General features: G+C 37.1%; 3 protein-coding genes across 5 annotated transcripts; 1 reads left to right on the plus strand and 2 right to left on the minus strand.

Annotated features, from left to right (window-relative positions):
* The first annotated feature begins 12,554 nt into the window (after positions 1-12,554).
* LOC135088520 (aspartate--tRNA ligase, mitochondrial) lies at positions 12,555-14,859 on the plus strand. Its single transcript, XM_063983357.1, has one exon. The coding sequence runs from the start codon at positions 12,697-12,699 to the stop codon at positions 14,629-14,631; it is 1,935 nt and encodes a 644-aa protein (XP_063839427.1). The 5' UTR covers positions 12,555-12,696; the 3' UTR covers positions 14,632-14,859.
* An 81-nt stretch (positions 14,860-14,940) lies between these two features.
* On the minus strand, positions 14,941-19,191 carry LOC135088528 (inducible metalloproteinase inhibitor protein-like). 3 transcript variants are annotated; one of them, XM_063983368.1, is made up of 5 exons: positions 19,085-19,191; positions 17,556-17,744; positions 16,869-17,054; positions 16,475-16,513; positions 14,941-15,212 (listed from the first exon to the last, which is right to left on the minus strand). In XM_063983368.1, the coding sequence occupies exons 1-5, from the start codon at positions 19,137-19,139 to the stop codon at positions 14,998-15,000; spliced, it is 684 nt and encodes a 227-aa protein (XP_063839438.1). In that variant the 5' UTR covers positions 19,140-19,191; the 3' UTR covers positions 14,941-14,997. The 3 variants fall into 3 exon arrangements, with proteins under 3 accessions (XP_063839438.1, XP_063839439.1, XP_063839437.1); XM_063983367.1 differs by lacking the exon at positions 14,941-15,212 and adding an exon at positions 15,623-15,917; XM_063983369.1 differs by lacking the exon at positions 16,475-16,513.
* Positions 19,192-19,948: 757 nt separating this feature from the next.
* Positions 19,949-24,409, minus strand: LOC135071439 (uncharacterized). The gene is made up of 5 exons (XM_063965231.1): positions 24,309-24,409; positions 23,099-23,299; positions 22,087-22,293; positions 21,402-21,613; positions 19,949-20,125 (listed from the first exon to the last, which is right to left on the minus strand). Exons 1-4 carry the CDS (start codon positions 24,400-24,402, stop codon positions 21,426-21,428), a joined length of 690 nt encoding a protein of 229 aa, XP_063821301.1. The 5' UTR covers positions 24,403-24,409; the 3' UTR covers positions 19,949-20,125; positions 21,402-21,425.
* Between the last annotated feature and the right edge of the window lie 659 nt (positions 24,410-25,068).

Genomic DNA, 25,068 nt, shown 5'->3' on the forward strand with positions numbered 1-25,068 from the left:
GAAGAAAGAAACAAAGGACATTCATACATCCTCTGAATGAACAGAGATACTTAAGACAAATGTATACCATGATTGATATTTTTGGAGTCGGTGCCGGTAAATTTAGAACATTTCTTGAGCTTGGCACTGAGCAGGCTGGCACCGACTCCAAGAATATCTCGAATCTACGATTATTCTGTCAAACTCTTTGTTTAACTGACTTTATCGTACGTTATGAACTGTCAAATGATTACGATTGCTTTACACAATTCCACCTCTGGTTACAAAAACTGTTGTTTTGGGTTCTGGAAGTTCTGGAAACCCGAATGACATCAGAACGCGTTTTTCAGCGTGCCTGCTGTATCTTTTTGGTAAATAGTAGGTACTGGATTAACGGATTAAGGATAATTTAACGGAAGTTAACGAGTCCGTTAACATTTTTGAAAGTTAACTTAAAAGTTAATCCGTTAATAGAAATGTTAACTTCGTTAGTTAACGATTAACGGATTAACGAGTTAATGCCCAGCTATGGTTTTTGCGTATAGAAGTGGCCGAGATTCAACTTCTAAAATAAGGACTTCAGGATCCCACCCACGACATCGTATTGACGTTCTCGACAAGCACGCCCAAAAAACAAAACAGAACAAACACGGTACGTCCGACCACTAAGAGAGCGCGGGGCGTACTCACAGTAGATAAATCAAACAGTACGGAAGCTTCATACAAACGCTCGAAATCAGACTCACGCACACAGACGCACGCTTTACACGAGCTCTAAGCGAACCTCGCAGTCCATCCGTCGCGAGTGTCGCGGCATGCACTGTCCGCTGTATTTAAAAAAAAACATTCCACGAGTGTATTGCCAGGCCTGGCTCACTCCGCGCGGTACATCCGATAATTACCTACAGCGAAGCGCCCCGCCGGCGGGTATTATATCAGTCGAGTGTCACGCGCGCGCCCGTCAGGACGCTGACGTGCGTTGTAGTATGATTATAATTCTATGATCGAAGTATTATTTAAAAATGGACATAAAGAGAAAGAAATATTGTGTGTGCGGCGTTCGGGTGTTTAAATTCGAAAAGAAATCTACCGGATTTATCTTTTTTTTCGCTTCCCAAAGAATGATGATGAAAGGTATGTTGGCCATGTCGGTAATCAATAATTTTTTTCTGTAATAGTATGTTTAATTTATTCGTCATGTGTTAATAAAATAGGTATCAATGAAGACATTGTAATAAAATAAGTTTTTTTTAATCCTAAGTAGGTATATTTGAAATGTTATTTTTACAAAGGTAAAATAACAGTAATACTTACCTACGTACGTACCTCATTACAAATAAGTATTAGGGTGGTCCTTAGTTTTCGACTTTTGAATTCTCTCTCATTCGATTATATACCTCTAAATATGAAATAAGCTTTTTTTGTTTTTTTTTTTGGTTAAGATTTAGAGGTCGCTACCAGCTGTCAAAATATTTACAAAAAGCTTTGAAGATCTTAAATCATGGTTTCATAAATATTTTATTTAAGTGTTTATATCACATTTTAGGTGCAAATTAACATCGCATAGATAGAATAGACAATCGCTTCTTGTCCCCTTTTCCCCTCAACCCCTCTTCTGTACCGACCATGGTACCGACGCGTCGAGATACCTACTAACAAGTAAACTCTTATATCTTAAAAATAATTGATTCAAATATGTACATTGTACATAATATCTTAGTTCATAGCAACAACAATAATTTAGTAATATTTTTATTTGGCTTTGGCTAAAAATAAATGAATCTAACAAATACAGATTTTGTGTTTTTACTTAAAATTCAAACCTTGGTAGCGACACCTAAATGTCTTTTAAAAATTAAAAAATAAATAAAGAAAGACTTTCATATGGTATATATTCAAATTACGTGGTGCCCCGCAAAATATAAGAAAAAAATTTTTTTTCGTAGGAATAAGGACCACCCTAATAAGTATATTAATTATTTTTTCACTAGACAGCAACCCTAACAGCGTACGAACAGTTCAGAGGCACGCGATAGAAAGAGACAAAACTTGTAGGTGAATAAAATTGTAGGTAGGGTCATGTGTTCAACAATGAAACACTAAAATTTCAAAGTCTCATAAAACTCTTACTTTCATAGATAGAAGTCTAATTTTTGACAGGTATGTAGGCAATTTTATTGGGTATAGGATGGCATTAATGTTTTTTTTAATTGATGTTTAATCAATCAGCAAAAAAATAAATTCACATAAATTGGAAATGTTTCATTGTGTCCACTGTTGTGTACACAATGAAACACCTCAAATTCAACAATGAAACATAATAATTAATTGTGTGTCAACAATGAAACACTAACAATTCAATATCTCGTACACCTTTTGTTTTTACAGATACAAGTCTAATTTTTTGAAGCTACATAGTTAACTTAGTTGGGTAGGTATCGGATGTCATTTAGGTTTTTTTTAATAAATTTGTAATCAATTAGCAAAACAATAAAAACAAACATATTGGAAATGTTTCATTGTGTCCGTTCTGATGTGCACAATGAAACACTACAATTTCAACAATGGGACATTATAATTGAGTGATTGAATCATATTTATTGAATTTAATATGAAGTAAGTGAATAAAAAAAAAATGCCCGAGTCCAATCAAAAGGTTTTATTAATAATTGAAATTTAATCAGACTCATCAGATTACCTATAACTAGTTAAGATAACTCCTTACTATTTACTATTATATTTTTTTATATTATCTCCTAAATGATCACTTTTCTTCCTCTTTAGAGATTTAGTTCGCGCCATCTTAAATGAAAAATAAACATCAAATTTTAGGATAACCTAGTAATTTATAGCCTTAAAAATGATTATTTGCACGGACAGTAGATTTTGTTTGGTATATGGTATTATACAATGAAACAATGTTTCATTGTGTCCATCATGCAACTGTTTCATTGTTGACTACATAGGGTTTATTTTAATAACTAAAAAAATAATCACTAATTTGTAACACTTTTAACATATAATTTAGTTCCACTTAGTCTATGATATATGTGTAATGCTAGGTAATCATGAAAAATATAAATTTATTAACCATATTTTTATCAAAAATCTTTTAATAACGACAAAAATTTTACATTTTGGTGAAAAAAATAAATAATGCTCCACAGACACGTCTTCTCACACGTGGCGCCGACACGAACTGAGGTGCGGCGGGGTATTGTCGAAAGTATCCTTACGCGATATAGTGCACGATATGGCAACGCAGCATTTAAGAAATATTGCAGTGTTTTATTGTGTACCATTGTTTCATTGTTGAACATCTGACCCTACGTAGTGCTGTGCGAGCTGAATTCCACTGTATCGCGTCGTAGCAAGACTCGCATTTATTTAAATCGTCTTGCGGAGTAATCCTTCTGTACCTGTACTATTACTTATTCTGTGGTATTGCGTAGTATACGGCTGCTTGAACTCGGCATCTTCAAAACCAGAACTTTCATTTTTTAAACTTCGTAATAATTCTGAATTGTAAAAATGATTAAATATTACTTTTTAAATAAATAATAATAATAATAATAATAATAATAACTTTATTTGTCCAAAACACAATCGTGATGTTAAATAAGGTACATGTTAAAAATTTATGTAGTACATTGGTAGGCGAGATTGACAACTACCCTCCGCGCTAGTAATAAAACTGTGTTGCGGCAGAGTAGTGACAGCACGTCGTCCATGATAGCCACATAGCACAATCAAAACAGACAGTACACATTCGCTAGGTTTACTCGAATGTGTAATATTTATAAACAAATTAGTTATTGTGATAAAATAAAATATTGCGTCAACCAAATGATGCAGTTTATGAGCAAAAGGATATAATGATAATATAATTTAGGGTCTATGTATAGTATTTTTATCTAATTAAAATATTAATAAGACGAAATAAATGCATATTATTTATTATATTTGAGTACGCCAAAGTAAAATACTTTTTTTTAGTATGATATTTTAATACTTAATAATATGATAACGTAATAATATACCTACCTACAAAATCGCCATTTTATATCATAGCGTACATAGAATAATTAATAAAGTTTTATATAATGTAGATAATATAAAATATATAGTCAGTAATATGCCTCATATTTTCAATAATTTCTCTGTAGCTTCATAATCTAGTTTTAATAGTAGGGTTGTTATAATTTTTTTGCATGTTATGTACGTTACATCCCGAATAGAAGTAAAAGCAGAATTAATTTTGTTATACAGCCAAGGGCCCAGATAGGGTAAAAAATCGCGTGCGAACAAAGTTTTGAATTCCGGTACCTTAAAAACAGGAGGCACACGTCTCCTTGATATAATTGTAGGTTGTGGTAAACGATGTTGGTGTAGGATCGCAGCCTTTATGAACAACTGCCTTACCGTAAGTACCTCGAATTCCTGATAAAGTTTAGCCGTAGGATAACGGAAAGGTTTAAAATGTAGAACTTTAATAACGGCCCTCTGTGCACGCTCTATGTTGATGAGATTAGATTTTTTGGCTCCGCCCCATGCCACTATACCATAGGTTAACAGTGATTGGCACAATGAGTAATATACGGTTTTGATAGTGTTTGGGTCTTTTATATGTCTAATTTTTTTAAAGATACAGATTAATTTTCGAATTCTTTTCCCGAGCGTGTCAATATGGCTTTTCCAATTGAGATTACTGTCTATAGTTATGCCAAGGTATTTTATTGATGACACCGGAGAAAGTTTCCCACAGTGACATGAAGTGCGGTCGGTACAACTATGTGCAGTTATAGAGAGATTCGTTGGTTGAGTATTGGCATAGATACTAAAAGTCATATATTTTGTCTTGTCTAAATTCAAAGTTAGAATATTGTTTTCAAGCCATTTCAAGACCATCTCAAAGCCGCTCTCACTCGATTCCCTAACCTCATCCCACGTTGATCCGTGGAACAGAAGCACAGTGTCATCAGCAAAAGATACTATGTTCGAGTTTTTTAGGACTGTTTGACTAAGATCATTCAAATATATCAAAAATAGCGTAGGACCAAGTACTGAACCTTGAGGTACGCCATAGTCAACAGTCAAATTATCACTCCGCACACCATCAATGCAGACACACTGAGTCCTCTCACGAAGATACGATTGAAATAAATTAAGCGGAATCCCTCGTACGCCTATACATTCCAATTTGCGAGTCAGGATGGGAATAGAGACAGTGTCGAACGCCTTAGCTAAATCTAGGAAAATAGCTATACACTTATTTTTTGTGTCCAGTTTATTAACAATGTGTTTAATTACGTTTTCAATTGCATCTGTGGTTGACATCTTTTCTCTAAACCCGAATTGGTTTGGGGAAAGCAATTTGTTGATTTCCAGGTAATTGACCAGTCTAGTGTTAATTGCTTTCTCCAATATTTTTGCTAGGGTTGGGAGAAGTGAAATCGGCCTATAGTTCTTGGCACTGTCTCTATCTCCGGACTTATGGACAGGTACAACAACTGATCTCTTAAGCAGTCTGGGAAAAGTCCCGGTAGAGAAGCATAAGTTACAGATGTGGCATATCGGTGTCGCTAGGTGTTCAGCTCCCATCTTGAAAAAGATCGATGATATCCCATCCCAGCCCGTCGATGCAGTAGACTTTAGAGTTCGAATGATTTTTATAATCTCATAATCATCGGTTGGAAGCAACATAAACGATTTCAGTGGGCTAGAAGTATCTGTGATCGAAGCCGCTAATTCGGTTTGACTTTTGTTCAATTTTGAGATTATTTTATCAGCAAGGGTCCTTCCAACATCTCTAAAGTATCCATTTACGTGATTAACCGAGTCTAAAGGGGTCCCCTCTATAGATAGCAATTCTTTGGGAGACTTTGTGTCACTAACAGTGTTAGAAATTTGTCGTATGACTTCCCATGTTTTTTTAGCATTATTTTTGAATTTATTTATTTGAGACCTTTCGTATTCAGTTTTTATGTTGTGTAACAGACGATTGCAAAAGTTCCTGTATCTTGTATATGTTACTTTTAAAATAAGATTGTCAGGGTCTTTATTTGCTTTAAGGTGTAGTTTGTCTCTCCATTTAATACATCTGAGCAAGCCAGGTGTAATCCAAGGCCTGATAATAGTCTTCCTATTTCTTATTACACATTTTGTCGTGCAACGGGCTAAGACAGTTGACAAAATCTTTAGAAATTTACAAGTGGCCTCCTCAGGATCCGACCCCCGCATAACCTCCCCCCAGTCACATCCAGACAGCAGAATTGGTACCTTACCATAATCAGTTTTGATTTTTGTTTTGCACCTATCATTTGCTTTTATTTTGCACTTTAGTGAAACTATTACAGGAGAGTGGTCAGTTATGGTGGGTTCACATACAAGTGTTACAGCTTCGTTACCAACAGATAGAAAGAAATGATCAAGACAGTTCAATCCACGTGTTGGCAGTGTATGACCCGGTAAAAGACCATGTATAGACATCTCAGTGAGGAAATTAGAAGATCTTGGATCATCACTTCCATCTTTTATGTCCACATTAAGATCGCCGGTCACAGCCAGCGTTTTGATATTTTTAAGTTCATATAGTGTCTCATGTAATGACTGTACAAAATTATCAACATTATGTACAGATGGGGATCTGTAAATAGCTACCAATGCGCAAATGTCACCAATCCTCACAACAAGTCCATCGGCATCAGCAAATTTAGGTTCATATACAGACGCCTGTATAGTTTCGCTTATATATATTACAACTCCACTATTTTGGTTTATGTATTTAGATGATGCAAAACGAGTATAGTGCGGAAGACTGGGCAAGTTAGGCGCATGAGGTAGCCAACACTCCGTCAGAACGATAATATCGAATTTTATATTAAGTCTTGTTATATAAGTTATGAAGCCATCAAAATTACATGCTATGCTACGAATATTTTGAACCACTACGTTAAGCGCTCCAGAGTTCGGGTCTAGCAGGTTTCTACACATATCAGGATTGTCGACAGGAATCGCTCGACCAACACCGACATTGGTATCAATGTCAGTGCTGATAAAATTTATATCATTTGCCATTGTACCTGCGAGATACTAAATAAACGGTAACTTTGTGTGGTATGCGTAAAGCGACCCGGTCTGACAATCCATGATAATATGACATTAATAAATGAGCACATAAGAAACCAAAACCACTGATTAAGCAAAAGAGGCAATAGTTATCAGCACTAAGATTTCGAGGTTCATAAGAGGCAATATACAGAGATAAATTAAATAGCAAATAATAATATGATATATAATATGAATGATAAAATAGGATAAATATTATATTATTGATGATACTTACTGCACATGCATTTACAGCATTAGTTGACACAATTTTCAGCGTAGCAAAACTTAACGATACATAAAAACCAAATAACAAAACACAATAATTAAGTAGAATAAGTCCTTCACTTGCCACCGGGCATAGTCAGTCCTGTTTGCCTTTGCCTGCAGCTTGCAGCTTGGCTTCTTCCAGGTCTTCCTGTCTAGTTACCACAATTGCAGGTTCACCTTCTGATTTTCTTAAGAGCACAACCCCTTTAGAGATCCAGCAGAACTTGAACAAACCATCCTTGACGAGTTTCTTAGCCGAGCTCAGTAGAATTTTTGTTCTTGGTGTTAGCATTTCAGAGACATAGATTGGCACTCTCAATGTGCTGAGACCCAGGTGGTTGGTATTCAGTTTATTATCATTATTTTTATTATTAAATGTCTTAACAGCTTTCAATATCTTTATTTTTTGCTCAAATTCCGCTAGTTCCACGGTAATCGGCGCATTGTCGCTGCCTCTGCGATATACTTCCTTAACAGTGTCGTTATTGCTGCTGATATCGAGTGTCTTCATCATGTTTGTTACAATCTCGTGAAGATCTTCATTTTCCAATTTGGGGACATTCCTTATTTCGATCGCTTTCTTGATTTGATTCCTTTGCATATCATTCAGTTGGTCTTCTAGTACGGTAATCCTGTTGCGGGCATTAGCGCAATCTGACTCAAGTGTTTTCACCCTATCTGATAGTTTTGCTTGCTGCACCTTATTTTCCTGCAGCATTTGTTCTATATCATTGTTACTTTGTATCAATTTAGCGTTCTGCTCAATCAAAGCTTCCATCGCCTTAGTTACGCTATCGAGTTTCCCTTCTTGACGTTTTTGGAATTCTTCAAACATTCCTTTAATCTCCATTCTGAAATCGTTAAGCTGTTCACCTTCCGGATGTTTTCTTTTTCTGGTATTTATTCTCGTCTCATCGTCTATGTCTTCGCTTGTGTCCAGGTTTGGTTGAGATGAAAATAGTCTGTTCGGGGGCGACCGTATTAGTGACATGGCTTATCTTCTTTATACTATGTCGTTACCAAACCAGTGAGTGAGTAGCGGTTACTGTCGACAGCGCCGAGTTGAACCGAGGATAACCGATGCGCAAACGCAGCGAGCACCGAGAATGTCGTAACGCGACTATTTTTCTTGGGGTAATTTGAACTTAATGCGTTGTCGGTGACGGTTTAAAATTGCTTGAGGCGACGCCGCAGAACTTGACACACGTCTGTCTTTTACGATGTCTGACGACGACTGAAATAAAGTGCTTACATCTGATTTTGTAATGGTTCTTTTTAAATTACGTAATTACGCTTTTTAACAATTTATGTGTTCTATTTGATAAAGTAATTTGCTCCGCACGCTTTTGTACTAAGTGATGAACTGTATTTAAAATGAGGCAATAGCTATGTGAAAGTAAGTATCCGGTATTTTATTTATGAGAATAGAATATCTTCTACCGGCCTCTAAATAGTACTTAATCAATTTATTCGATTATGTATTCGATCATTATAGAACCTAATTAACGTTTTATTTTTTTGTTAACTACTTAGTCAATTAATTTATTCCATTAGGTATTTGATAATTAAAAAACCTAAATAAACGTTTTAATAAATAAGTAAGTCAGAACCTTATTAATTTTATAAAGATTAAGAGTGCCAACCCTAACACTCAGTTGAAGTGTAGGTATTTAAAACTCGCCGAAAGGGCTAAGTTTCCGTACTGCTTTAGCTCATATATCTACTGTGGCGTACTGATCGCAGCGCCGGCGCTTTTTTAACGCTCGTGTGAATAATAATATAAAGTTTCATACGGCCTATTTCCAACGCTCTGCGTTGAAAATGCAACACTGCTCGATAAAAAAGCGTCGCGTTTTAAAAGCGCCGACGTGTGAACACGTACTTGGGTATGCATATGTTCTATTTGAACGCTTTTTTAACGGACGTTAAAAAAGCTCTCGTGTGAATTAGGCCTAATAGGCCAGTAGAATTACATTTGAAATCGGAAATAATTCCTACAAAAGATTTTATTGTTTTAATAGGTAGCTTCATTAGTTACCCATTAAGACTATCCTAAATTTTCGACTTCGACGGAGTTGTGCTTAAGTGGTGGGGGCCCCTGAAAGGGGCGTTTTTTGGTTTTACGGTTATATCGCGTAAAGGACTTACCCTATCGAAAACTAATAAATAATAAATAAATAATAATTCATAATACATATTATGTATTGGACAAACCGTTCTCGTGCTTATCTTCGTAAAAGTACAAAATGTACGTATAATTATTGACCCTCTCTACGTCCAATGACTCGTCACTCGCAGGCTCCCAAGCCTTGTAAAGGGCCGACTCAACCAGTTTAACCCTGTCAAGGCTTAAGAGCTGGATGCACCTATCCTTGTTCGTCCTAGCCGTTCCTTAACTGCGGTTACTGCACCTCTTCCTCGGTTGTCGCGCCGGCGTCGCCGCGCCCCTACACTGTTCATACGCACCGAGTAAAAGCCCGCCGCCGCGCCGCCACCGCGCCATCAAAGCATAATTTCGCCAGCGGCGGCGCGGCAGCGGGCTTCACGCGGCGCGTATAGCAGTGCAAAGGCGCGGCGGCGGCGTCGTGTGCAGGAGCGCTTCTTTCCCAACTAATATTATAAATGCGAAAGTAACTCTGTCTGTCTGTCTGTCTGTCTGTCTGTCTGTCTGTCTGTTACGCTTTCCCGCTTAAACCTCGCAACCGATTTTGATGAAAGGACAATGTTCGTTCTCCATACATTGTTCGCCGTTAGATCAACAGTGCCCAAAAAATACTTTCTAGGTTCTAAATGACACAAATCTTTATGTAAGAACAATTATTCCTGGCGGACCAATTCTATAAACTTATTGATAGCAAAATTGTTATCATAACCTCTTACTTACTAGTATTGTATTATAATATTGTATGCACATCGATTTGGGAGATGTTCTGTATTGTAGTTGTCGCAGCCAAATTGTATTATAATATTGGACGGGTTTTGGAAATAGCTCGGCGTTCCACTTTTATGATTTACTTACTTACATTTTGCACGTAAATAAATAACATGAATCCTATGTTTACTTTCCACTCTTGACATTTAACACGTGACTTACCAAACTAACTATCTCCATGGTTACCGTCTTAGTCTATGCATGACTAGGGATTGAACAACTTTTAATTGAATATTATTAACAATTCTCGATAATTTTTATCGATTGAAAAATATTCGGTATTTGAATCAAAGGTATATTCAATTTTATCAATATCAAAATATTCAATTTTAATAATAAAATAAATATTATTTACTACCACCTATGAAATGTTCTGAAAATTGCCTGGAGCGCTCCCAAAATCCTGGGTTTTCCCTTTTCAACCTGAGAGGACATCATTTTTGCTCTATCGATACATCATAATGGTACTTAATATTTGAAATGTATTACTAATTATTGTTATAAGCATTTTGAGCGAATAAAACTTTCAATTCTATTAAAACTTTAGACATTTCTCTCACTTTAAGCGGCATTGGATTTTTCATCGGATTTTGAAACTGTTACAGATATATTAAAGATGATCCCATATTGTTGTCAATCAGTATTATGATCACAATTCTTTTTATTTTATTCATGACCTTTTAGACCAGTTGGACACATTAGATAGCTTCTTGTAGTATCGTGCAATATATTTTTAACTTTTAATTAAAATCTAGTCATACTGTAGCAATTTGGACGATTTATTTTATTTACAAGATCGGTATCTTATTGTCTATGATGACCGCAGTCAACATCACTATTACGTGGATTCCTAACCATGAAGTACCGCATTGCTTTGTGCCGATTTTACATAGATTTTATCGACACAAATTATGGAACTTCATAGGATATGGAGCAGGCCACGCCCTAAAATGTCCGGATGTCGTCATAGTATTATGGAATACATATAAAAGACTTTTATTATTTCATTTTCTAATCCTCAAGTGTCCATTACAATCTAATTAATATTCATGTATTCAAAAAGTAAGAGATTAATTTTGATACTTTACTGCTGTGCCCAGGAATCTAAGGCCGTTTCTGACAATGTCCTTTGGCATAGAGATAGTTTGAGTCCCGGGAAAGAACATAGGATAGTTTTTATCCCGGTTTTTGAAACAGGGACGCGCGCGATAAAGTTTTTCTGTGACAGACAAAATTCCACGCGGGCGAAGCCGCGGGCGGAAAGCTAGTTGTTCATAAGTGTAAAATAATATTCCCTACAAAATGCAGGTTACAACCTAAAAAGTTGAGGGTTGCACTAGATTTTCCTAGTAGGATCCCATCAGACCCTGACTTGGTGACAACCTCAGGAGTAGGTATACCTACCCTAAAATATAATTTGGAAATCAGTTCATAATTGACGGAGTTCTGCGGTAACATAACATACAAAAAACACGCTCTAATTGAGAATCCTCCTTTTTTTGAAGTCGGTTGAAAAAGATGGCCGCTGGGGTAACGCTTGAAAACGTTACCACGTTACCGCAGCGCAGGGTTGCCAACTCTACGTATTTTTACGTAGATCTACGTATTTTAAGCCTTCCTTGCAAACCTACGAACTTTAGTCCCAGAATCTACGTATTTTCTATCAAATTTGCAAAATAGGCTGAATGGGCATCGTTTCCTTTACTTTCGCGAAAAAGTTCGATCATGGTTCCGATCACGGTTATTTGGCATGTGGCAAAAGTCGGAACTAATGTTATTTTGACATTTCCCCATAGAAAAAATGCTGTACAGCGCCCCCCTGTAAATGTCACTGACGCTATAAAAATATTTCGAACTAAGATTGTGCTAAGATTTCGAAGGTGTTGTTGTATTTCGATATTTTTCAACTTCCTTCCTTCTTTCCAACAAATATAATTATGTCTAAATTTAATTTGTCTGAAAATGATACACAATAAAAGTGTACTTTACTACTTTTAGGGTAATATAAATTGTCGTTTTATTACTTTTACCTACCCCTACTCTCTTCATTTCACTCAGAAAAAAAAGTACGTAGATCTACGTATTTTCTATATGGAAATTGTACCATTTCTACGTAATTTTCTAATCTGTCCTACGACTTTTTCAAAATCCGAGTTGGCAACACTGCCGCAGCGGCATGTTTTGGTCTAAAATGTTTAAGATCCAAGGCCAAGGCCGTGAAACATTAAAAAAAATAAACGTCAATATCTGTCAGCTGGCTGTTTTCTGTGCTGATCTGAATGTAAACAAATATTTAATTTAAAAAAATACAAAGGATAATGGTGATATGGTGTGAATAATTTGTAATAATTTAAAGAGCGAAACGAAGTACTCGACATCGTACTCAAATACTCAATGATCATAGTATTATGAGTATAATTTACAGCGATATCGGTGCAAGAATGTGGAAACTCAATAAAACAATTTTGCGGCAAGCCTATTCAATATCAAATATTCCAACATTATACAAACCTGTACTGAATGGTACAGCAGTCCGATGGAAGGTCCCAGCAGCAAGTTATTGTCAATATCGGAACCTAACCTCAAAAGTTCAGACTTTATTTCTAACCAGAAGCTTACATGAACAAAAAGAAATTCGTATCCAGAATCATGATTGTGAACCACACTGCAACACTTTTACGTTCAGGACGCACAACTGTGGAGAACTGCGACCCTCAAATGCTGGACAAAAGGTCACTTTATGTGGATGGGTACAATATTATAGGTTATCCAAATTCATACTGTTACGGGACTCTTACGGTATCACACAGTGCGTAGTGAGTGACCATAGCTCTCTACCTGATGTTCCCTTGGAGACAGTGGTGAAAATAGAAGGAATTCTACAATTACGACCCAAAGACACAATCAATACTAACATGGCTACTGGAGAAGTTGAAGTTGTTATTGACAATTTGGAAATACTAAATACAAATGATAAACTTCCATTCAATTTGCGAAATTATCAAAAACCTAAGGAGCAGCTCAGATTACAACATCGGTACATTGATCTACGGTTTCCAGAAATGCAAAGCAACTTGAGGAAGCGATCACAAATGCTGCACAATATTAGAAAATTTCTTGTTGAAAACCATGCCTTTGTGGAAGTGGAAACACCTACATTGTTTTGCCGAACCCCTGGTGGTGCAAGGGAGTTCGTAGTGCCTACACATCATTCCGGATTATTCTACTCGTTAGTCCAAAGTCCTCAACAGTTCAAACAGATGTTAATGGTTGGAGGCATTGACAGATACTTTCAGATCGCCAGATGTTACCGTGATGAAACCACGCGACCTGACCGACAACCAGAATTTACACAGCTTGATATTGAAATGTCTTTTACGGACCGAGAAGGAGTTATCAGTTTAATAGAAAACTTACTTTATGAAACGTTTCTCAAAGATCTCCCAAAACCCCCATTTAGGAGGATGACTTATGAATATGCTTTACAAAATTATGGTACAGATAAGCCTAATTTAACTTACGACTTGAAGTTTGTAAATATAAAGCATTTATTTAATGAAAAATCATCGAGTGATGATTTTGGAGCATATGCACTACCATATTCCAGTAAATTAGGAAAACTAACGACAACAACAAAAAATGCAATTAAGAAATTGAGTGAAAAATATCAAGTAAAAGTAGTTTTAAATGAAAAAATATCTAATGAATTTGGTACTGAATTTACTGAAAAATTGCAGTTGCAAAATGAGAATTCATGTATAATTTCTATGGGAGATAATCGGAATGCATGTCTATGCTTAGGTGAAATAAGAGAAATGGTGGCAACACTGCTTCTGTCTAAAAATCTACTAGAAGTTGAAAAGAATGTATGTCCCTTATGGGTTGTGGACTTCCCGTTATTTGAAAAAGGAGAACATGGTTTGGAAACCTGTCATCACCCATTTACTGCTCCTCATCCAGACGACATTCATTTGTTGGATACTCAACCTTATAAAGTAAGGTCACTAGCTTATGACATTGTTATGAACGGCAATGAAATCGGAGGTGGATCAGTCCGTATACATAACGTTGAACTGCAGGAGAAGATATTAAAAATGTTAAATATAAGCCCGGAGAGTTTGTCACATTTTCTGAATGCTTTGAAGAGTGGTTGCCCCCCACATGGTGGGTTGGCAATAGGAATAGACCGCCTAGTCTCAGTCGCATGTGATGCTGAGTCAATAAGAGATGTCATAGCGTTTCCTAAGTCTCATGAAGGAAAAGATCCATTATCAGGGGCTCCCAATCCAATAACAGAAGAGGACAAAAAGTATTATCACATAGCTACTGTGGAAAGTACATAGCTGTAAGCTAGAATTTTATATTTTGTTATTATATTATTATGTATTAAAATGTTAATAAATTGTGATACTTTAATTGTAAGTTGAAAAGTAGCTGGGCGAAAAATTCACGACAGGAGTTACTTATTGGTAGCAAAATTACTATGATGACAAACTATAAAATTGCTGCGATTTCATGGCAGGTTTTATATGACGACTTTCTTCCATACTTTTCATAAATTTTTCATGGAAGTCACGTGAATTACAAGCTCAGCCACGCTTTTTAAGTTTGGCTAGGTAGGGTAAGGAAATTTTATAGAGATCAATAAACAGTTAAACTGTTCAAAATAATTTATTTCGTAGTTCAGCTCATGGTTTTAACTTTAAGTTTTAACAATCCGGCGAGTTTGCCAACTCGGGGCATTCACACTGCGGTATACAGGGTGATCCTGGTTCGAGCCTCAAATAACCTGGTTTGCAGGCGCAACGTTCTTGACAGACTTCGTTGCCGTTGCATTTGAACTTTGCCACGAGAGACATACAGGTCTCTGGAGGACAGCTCTTTGCACACGTGTGAACTTCATTTGGGTCGGAGCATTGTGGGCCTGTAACGAAGAGAATTCAGTAGAAAAAGGGTTTTAGGTTGTGTGGTTTAGTGATAGGTACCAGTGGTCCATGGTCCATGTGGTCCATCCAACCAAAGTGTGTCTATGTGTGGCGAATATGGATTAGTTGAACAATCGTATTGATGGATTATTTCACTTTGTTCACCTGGGTGAAGGAAGTGGAATTTTTAGTGTCCACATTTCACCAAACTTTTACAGGTGAATTGAGTCGACTAAAGCGGTTCTAGGTGAACAAAGGGAAATGCTTAGTCAAATAGATTCACCTGGTGTAAATGGTTCCGAGGAGGTGAAATGAAGGCAGTAAAAAATCCACTTTTTTCACCCAGGTTGTAAAATTCTGTTTTACTGTGAATAGGCTAGAACCAAGGATATTTTAAATAAAAGTCCGATTCAATTATAACTGTGCATTTAATTAGGTAATTTTGTTCTTTGGATTACATTATGACTTAAAAGTGGCTATAAATTATGATCTTTGGCAATCTACAGAGCTGGCCATCTCGGGGCATTCGCAGATCGGCACACAGGGCGACCCTTCCTCTTTTCTCAAGAAGCCAGACTTGCAGGCACATTGAGGTCTACATTTCTGCTGGCCGTCACACCGGAATTTCGCAACCAATGAGATGCAAGTCTCGGGAGGACAGGGAAGCCGACATGTGAAGTGTTCGTTGGGCCCACACCTGGGACCTGTCAATAAAAATACAGAATATAAAACCAAAGTGGTATGGTTTTAATTTTTATGTGTTATTGCAGTCACGCCAGCAAAAGTGAGCAATAAAATTGATTAGATTTGTAATAAAAGTTACATGCGCCACAGTTTATCATACAGAGTACTTACAAGAGTTGTTAATTAAGTAAATAGCACAATAACAAAGAAATTGCAAACTTTTTGTAGTGAGGATCTTCTACTAGCCACGATACATAAGTTAGGTATTCTCTGTCGCAAGTACCTAGGTATTTTACAACACAAAACAAACTTATAGTTAAATTAAATTAAAAGTTGTGAAAATTCGCGCCACACTGAAGACAGGTTTGAAGGACCCAAATGATACCAGAGGGCGCTAGTTGTTATCAAGGTAGAAAGGGAAGGGATGTTTAGCGTGATTATTCTAAAATATTATTTTCACAACCAGATAAAAAGCAGTTTGAATGTGCCATATTCCTTACTCATGTATTGTCATGCCGTGATAATTACCTAATTAGTATTAAATAATGAAGTTAAACCAGTTAAACGCTTTTCTTACCTGCTCTAGCGTATCTTCCAGAAGTGGCAGCTGGCTTCGCTGAAAGTAAAACAATAAAAAATATATTTCTAATTTACCAAATGGAGGATTTACTTAGGCAGATGAAGGATTTAGCCTACACTTCCCACGCTGGCCAGACATTACGCACGTACCTTATTATTATTATCCTCTTAGAATACAAAAGGCGAAATTAATGCTAAAACTTATTATCATTATTTCAGCCACTGCTGAACATAGACCTCCCCCAATGACTTCCACATCGCACGGTTGGTAACGACGACCTGATAAAGGTAGCAGGAAGGCGCTGCATGCAGGTCGCTTTTAACCGTGTAATGTGGAAAACCTTATTAGCTTAGCCTAATTTTATGGCAGCCAGATGACAAAAAATACTTACGACATTCACTAACAGGCACGCAGTTTCCGTTTGCGTCTCTCGCGTACCCATCATCGCAGTAGCACCATTCGTTGCACTTGATGTTCAGTATGGGGCATTTGGTCCGATTCTGGGTGGCGATGTCGGCACAGACATTGTCGCATGCGCTGTCACAGGCATAAAACTCGTTCTTGCCTTGGCATTTGTCTTTAAATGGTGGAAGTAAATTAATATAAATTAGACTTACCTACTTATATTTTAATAGAAACATATTTTTACACAAATTACTACATAATAGTCCCGTTAGCCCCTTGTAGGTACTAAGCTAAAATGCTTGTCACGTGTGGGCTCACCACAATAGTCGAGTGTCAGCCTTAGCGAGGTTCGAACCCGCTTACCCGTGTTCCTCGGATGGCGGTTCGACTTCTTCACGAGAATTCACTTTTAGCTTGGTCTAAATTTTTAAATACTTTTTCTTCTATAACTGGGCCCATCTTCAATTTTTTAAAATCCTAGAGTGGGTCCAGTTAAGTACTGGATGAAGGAAAAAATCCTTAATATTTAAAGATTCAATCCAGCGACTTGGCCCGTGGACCAAGCTAAAAGTGGACCAAGTCACTGGAAGACACTCCTTCACCATTCGGCTATCGTGGCTAATTTAAGGTGATAGAGATGAAGAAGTTAAAAGATACAGTCTAATTTACTTACCACATTCCTCCCCAGTAATGCAGGTTCCAATAGCATTCCTATAGTATCCCTCGGCACAGATGCATTTGGGAGTGCACGGGCTATCGTCATTTAAGCAGTTGAACTTAATGCCCCGGTTCCTGCAAGACTTCTCCGGTGGACAGTCTTTGACGCACGCCTCCACTTCGTGGGACCCACATTGTAATTTATCTGTAATTTCCATAACCCATTATAGTGCCATATTTTCTTGACCTACTTATAAGCCAATACATTGAACTTCACATTTTTGTTGAGAAATAATAGTTAAAGTTTAAAGTACAGTTTTCGTGCAAAGTATTTTATTCCATTCTGATTCCACGCCTAACCGCCACAGATTTAAAAAGAAAATTAAGTGGTCCTGTCTTGTATTATGACTCAGAACCAGCCAATTGAGCAAACAACCTGCCCATTATTATATTGAAAATTATGTTCCATACCAGTTACACTGAATCCATCAATTTATGCCAATCACCAAAAGCTATTATAAATAGTGTTTTTGATGGTGTGACGCGAGATAAAAACTGACAACAAATCGAAACCCATGCGAAGCAAACAGCAACAGTGAATGTTAATGTATGAGTATTATTTGGTGTTAATTAAAATCTATTAATTAAAATTATGATGTCATCCTCGTAGCTTTAAACTTGAGGGTATGCCCCCAGGCCCGGTTCTACTGGTTCTTATCGCGGACAATTTGTTAGGTGCGGATGTGAGGTTTCGCCAATTGTTTTCCTTGTTTACTACGCACAAAAACAGCTGTTTGAAGTTTATAAAAAAATATTAGCGTCGGTTAAAGTAACATCCTTTTTTATAGTCAACTTTGAAGGCTAGGTACTAATTTTATTTTGAACTAGCTTAATCGGCGAACTTTGTACCGCCTTATTTTTTTCTTAAAAACAAACTAGGTACACAAACATTGCAAAACTAAAATCAGTCTTTCTCGAGCAAACTAACAGCGATGCATTTTAATTTAAACGAGTAAGTAGGTAGGTAGGTAAGATGAGTTTATTTGGAACAAAATAAAAAAGTAACTTTATCAAGTCTAAAAATTATGTAATTAGGTTCTGAATAAACTAGATAAATAAATAGACACTATAGACAATTTTGATAGGAAATAGTTTTGATAATTATGAAAGTTATAGAAAATTATCGGAACTTGACAAAACGCAACTTTAAAAATCCCAACTAATATTATAAATGCGAAAGTAACTCTGTCTGTCTGTCTGTCTGTCTGTCTGTCTGTCTGTCTGTCTGTTACGCTTTCCCGCTTAAACCTCGCAACCGATTTTGATGAAATTTGGCATAGAGATAGTTTGAGTCCCGGGAAAGAACATAGGATAGTTTTTATCCCGGTTTTTGAAACAGGGACGCGCGCGATAAAGTTTTTCTGTGACAGACAAAATTCCACGCGGGCGAAGCCGCGGGCGGAAAGCTAGTACTACATAATTCTTGATAAACTTTTGAATTTTAAATTAGTACTTATTAATTAATTAATTAACACTCGTACTTACCAGTCTGTGCTGAACACACCACGATTAGACAGGAGATCACGAAAAAAGTACGCATGTTGACTGTTGACTGGCCAGTGCTCTGTGCCGGTATGCGGAAAAAACGCACAATGTATTGTATAAATACTGTCGATGGACGTTGCAGGTAATTTACTTAGTATACAAAGCGTTAGCCCCACAACAAAAGAAGTAAGTGTGACTTGTATCATTTGAAAAAGATAAACGGACTGGAAAACTGACACATATCGTAAAATAAAAATCATATAACATTGGGTTGCACGTACCATCTTTTTTTAACTTTATCAAATGTCAAAAGACTATCAAACTCCATACAAAAACACCGGTTATTGTTAAAGTTACGGTTAAAATAAGGTGATGCAACTCAGCCTAAAAGAAGACTTATCAAAGCGTAAGTATAAGGTTCAAGTGCAATGAGAGTCATTTAAAAGTTCACGGTTTCTTATTATTTTTGCAACAAAATCTGAGGTTGGACTTGGCTAACTTGAATGCAATTTACGCCATTGGTATTTTTGTAATACTAATGAAGATTTTTTTTTTCCTTCCTTGCATTTTTCTGATTAATAGGTAGGCTCATAAGCAGCTGTAATACTATCTATAGCAGGGGTGGCCAACTTGATTAGACATAAGATCTATTGTTTACTAACAAAACCCTGGGCGATCTAACACTAACATACTTCCTGAAATCTTAAATAGAACAGCATAGTACACAATCATGTAGGTATAGTATTTTTTGCCTTGCCACGATCGACTGGATGAATGGGTTGGCCACCCCTGATCTATAGCATCAGCCGTGACAACTTATCTTTCGTTTAACTCGTTGCTTAAAAAATAAATTAAAAAAAACGCTTTATAATAATTTCAATATATTTCCAAAATCATATTTAAAACTGACTGATGTTCTCGGGCACGTTAAGAATTAGTAGGTCTTAAGCTGAAACTGAAAATCTCTGGGCACTCGCTGAGGGAGCTACAGGGTGCTGTTTGTGGTGCTGTTAATTTCTTCCTGGTGACCGGAAACTGGATCTGGCAACAAAGGTTTAAAGATTAACAGTTATTTGTAAATACATATTGCTAATCCCGTTAAAGCTTGTGGTGACCTAAATATGATTTTTGTACGAGTAGGTTCACCACAAGAGTCCAGGAGCGACAGGGTTCGAACCCGCGTTCCTCGCATTTGACAACACCAACATCATTGTGCTATAGTAGCTTCTATATGTCTAGCGTAGCTACTTTGACTCGGTCAGTGCTTGATACATGGTAGCGGCACGGGTGGGAGGGTGTGTTTGAAACGTCAACCGTCAGTGAGACTTCAGTTAGGCTTCAGATGTATGCTCTGTCATATTGTCACCCCTCTGTGCTCCCATACCTCAGGCACTCACTTGAGTTAAGCACTAGACTTAAAGTTTTAAGTGCCATCGTGTTGTCATCCCTATTCGCTGGGTGCGAAGTACTAGGTGGGGGGGACATAATCTATCGCAGCGCTCATGGTGGTCAAAAGTAGAAATAATGTAAGCTCTGTCATCAGATGTATCTGTCAATGGCAAAGCGATTCTACATAATACATTTTAATATCATTAATTAATCGCATGAAAAGGGTCCTACTGGGAACTTAAATAAAAGAGTGGACTGTATTTCGATAGGGCTGTTTTAATAGCCGTTTACAATTTGGAAATAACTAAACTATACAACGTGGTAGTACAAAAATGAGTCACAGTAGTTGTTGTGCACAGATGTTTGCCTTATGATGAGAGCGTGAATTATTGAACTCTGCCCTTGTTTTGTTCTTAATTCTTCTACATCTCGGACTTGTCCAGCCAATACCAACAACTTTCCTTTAAATACGGTTTGTGGTTGGAATTTGATATTGTAACTCTCACAAACCCGGTCTTCAAAACGATACTCATTTCGATCTGAAAACGATATTTAATTTATTACTAGCGATACAGAAACATTTAAATATATTTACTGTTATATAATGAAACCGTTAAAGTAGCTTTTTCTTTTTGTTTTACTGTAAAACTACAACTATAAATGAAGTAAACAAACCCTGACACAATCAAAATTAAACACACTTTTTGGACTTACCTCATTTGATTTGAATGACCAAAATGATTTCAAAACCTTTTTTCCACCCAAATGGTGGTATCACAACAATTTATTAGTTGAAAATATTTGTTATTTTTTCATTTCGATATTTTTTCACAAATATACGACCTAAATGTCAATGTGACAGAACCCACAAAGTTGTGGACGCTAGTTGGCGCTGTAATCGTGCACGGAGCCAATAGAACGTGCTCACCTGTTTCATCGCTCCCGGGGTCCACTATAAAGTAGCAGTCACGGAATTTGTGTCATCTTGCTCTCCACTACAGTTTTGGTCTTCTGAGTTTTCAGGGTTTTCTGAGTCTCCTGGGTTTTGTGGGTTTTCTGAGTCTACTGGGTTTTGTGGGTCTTCTGAATTTGCTTGGTCTTCTGCCGCTGGAGTTGCTGGCGTTGTATTTTTGTTTTGAGCTGAAAAAAATGTTTTATGATATTATACCTACTTATATCCTATTTACTTTTTAATATCTGCTCCATCCAACATTTTGTATTTAATTCTGTCATCATTATCAATGTCTCCAGGTTCTTTTACAATCTAGTATCTCCACAAAAAGTGTAATATGTGTCCCAGATCTTTGACTACCAAACTGTTTCACATTTAGTCTAGGCGCAGATCACCGATTTTCAGTTGGCTGATACTTGGGCCCGATTTTAATTTGTATGAAGAATCGGGCCGACGAAAAATCAATGGTCTGCGCCTAGGCTTACATTTACTTAATGACTTTCCAGACTTAAATGTGCGCCGTGATAAAATCTTATCGATGATTTTAGACGACAAAATGTATGGGCTTTTTCGTTAAATCAACAGAAAAGCGCGATAAAAGCTTATCGCGGCGCACATCCTGGGCCTACATCAACTACGGATCTACAAAAATACAACTTACGACATTCGGAATAAGGTATGCAAACACCATCCTGTCTCCAGTAGTTTTTGATGCAGCGGCACTGTGGGTTGCATATCAGTATGATGCCGATTCTACCCAGCAGCGGAGGGCAGTTCCCGTTAGGGGTCGCCTGTTGGCAGCTGCCGTTTGGGCACATAGGGGGACACGAAACGTATTCTTCGAAGGGTCGGTTGCATTCGAAGGGAGCTGTCGAGTAAAGAATGATTTTTGAATGAATTTAAGACCTAAGATTTTCTCGGTCTTATACAGAGGCAATTTATCATTATAGGACTTCCACTGCTGAACATAGGCCCAATGACTCCACAATGACCGGTTGACAGCGGCCTGCAGCATCCAGCGCCTTCCCGCTACCTTTATGAGGTCGTCGGTCCACATGACGTGTATGGACGTCCTACGCTACGCTTTCCGGTCAGAGGTGATTATTTTCTTGAGAATATCCTTGACTTTTAAGTAGGTAAATGAAATAGTTAACAACAACGCACTGTGCAAACCAGCGCCATATCTAACGACTAAGTACATAAAGCTCGTTGTAATGTAAGTAAAGTCGCATGCGTACGTAGTATTGATTCTAAGCTGAGTAGGTATTTGAGTCCTTTATTATTATAGGACGGGTTAAACCTGCGAATTATGTTGGTGCAATAAAGGTCTCACTAGTTGGCGCCACTGGTGAGTCTTGCGTGAACAATTGAGCATCAACTGGAATGCAACTGGAACGCGAAGATAAAAGAAGCGCGAATGAATTAGAAACATTACAAATTACCGCAATCGAGGCTCAACCTACAGTTGTACCAACTAGTATGATGATAGCTTTCATTGTGTCATTTAAAAGTAATAATTTTACAACAAAATCTTAAGTTGGAATTCTAAGGCTGAGTTGCACCATCTAACTTTGACCGTAACTTTCACGATAACCGATGTTTTTATATGGTGTTAACAGGTACAACCCAGCCTATGTGTAACCAAACTCTCAGTGTAGACAACTTTTACTTACGGCAATTTCTAGTAGGGATGCAAGTCTTATTGTCGCGGCTGGCGTAGCGGTGGTTGAAGCCGCACTTGCAGGCGGGCGCGGGGCAGGGGTCGGGGCTGGGTGGACAGCCCTGCTTGGATTCTTCTTCGCTCGTTGGACAATAGTCCTTAGCGCAGTCCACAGGACATTTGTCTAGGTATTCAAAATTGCTGCATACAGGATCTGAAACGCAAATAGAGATGTCTCCTGGGTAAAAAAAGGCAAGAGTTTTATTAGTCCGTTAATTAACTTAACAAAAATATTCGACACGTATTTTTCACGTTTTCAAACTAATGAAAATTTAAAGAGATAAAGCTCGCCATAGTTGAAAAGAAAAGGCCCGTGACGTCAATGAATGCTTAAAAGTGTAGCACTTTGTGACGTCACCGCGTCGCGCCGAACTTCAACGCACCATAGTTAATTGTTTGATTGACATTTCAAAATATACGTGTCCAATATCTTTTGATAATAAAATTGACGGTCTAAATTTTTTTTTCAGGAAAGTAACTTTGAAACGTAACGTAAAAAATTTTTTTAGGAAACTAGCCTATATTGTTAGTCACTTCGAAACGTAGGTAGGGACCTACCTGTATGTATAATATTAATTAATATTATTAAAATTGCTTATGTTTAAATTCAGAGCGATGATTTGGTAAACTTAGTCCAGGTGTTATTTCTACCTACATTTATTTAACTAACGCTGTGACGCACGCAAAGACTCAACACGTGCAACAGTACATTAATATTTTATTGAGAAGTTTAAAAAACCCTTTGGAGATTAATTTGAATCAGAACTTTATTTTTGTTTTTGATAGGTACATAATTATATAAAAAAAAGACAAAGTAAAAAGAGAGAATATGAATAAGTAATACACATTACCTACTTTCACACTGCATCTGTATCTGTGAACATAACTTAATTCACTGAAGTTTATGCCACCAAAGAAATTAATGTTTTATTACAAAAAACACCTGATTAAATTATAAAATAACATATTGTTGCTATTGCTACCCACAACCCGAGGCTTCCAAAGGTATTTTTCACAAATACCGCGATGCATCGCGATGGTTTGAATGATTAGTGACCGTGTTTCTTGCTCAGCATTATTCCGAACAATTAAACATGTCCTATACTAAAAGGCAAGATTTTAAAAGACTAGTTATTCAATTTTTTAAACAAAGAAGACCTTACCATCAGCCAGACAACCGATGAACGCGCAGAGCAAAATTACCAGCCAAGGCGCCATGCTTCTTCCGTGACTGCTCTCCAAATGATCAGATTCCATAGGTCGGTTCGACTATAAATATTTTTGTACCGGAAAAAGTCACAAGAAATGATATTTTTACATTATTAGCACAGGTGAGGTCAGATGTCACGTTTTCAGCTTTGGGCATAGACAGCAGTAATTTGTCTAGAGCTAATTACTATTTAGGTATCTACTCGTACTAGTAGGTATGTGTAGCTATAGGACGTCCACTGCTGAACATAGGCCTCCCCCAAGCTTTCCATGCTGCCCGGTTGGTAGCGGCGCCTTCTTGCTACATGCTACATTTACGCATGTTTACTTTGGACAGTGTTGCATAAAATATTTTTTATGATGGTTTTGATTTGGATACTTTTAAAAGTTATCGGCAAAAACGATTCATGATTCGGTTATTTAAGTCACGAAAAACACGTTAAATATGAGATAGCTATGTAGGTATAGGTATACCTACATAGCTACCTAACTTCTTAGGTAATTAAGGTACTTACGCCCGTATTTACAAACGTTACTATGAGGTCTCAAAGTGCGCGTGGACGCACAGAATCACGCACGAACCAATCACAGAGCTCTATTCAACGCTGTGCGTTCGATTTGCTGCTTCACTTAAGCAAGCATCGTTTGTGAATACGGGTGTTAAAGTCTAAATTTTAATGTCGTCCTATGAACAATGGACTATTCTAAGACGTA

The sequence above is a fragment of the Ostrinia nubilalis genome, chromosome 4 (assembly GCF_963855985.1).
Source record: "Ostrinia nubilalis chromosome 4, ilOstNubi1.1, whole genome shotgun sequence".
Lineage (NCBI taxonomy): Eukaryota > Metazoa > Arthropoda > Insecta > Lepidoptera > Crambidae > Ostrinia > Ostrinia nubilalis.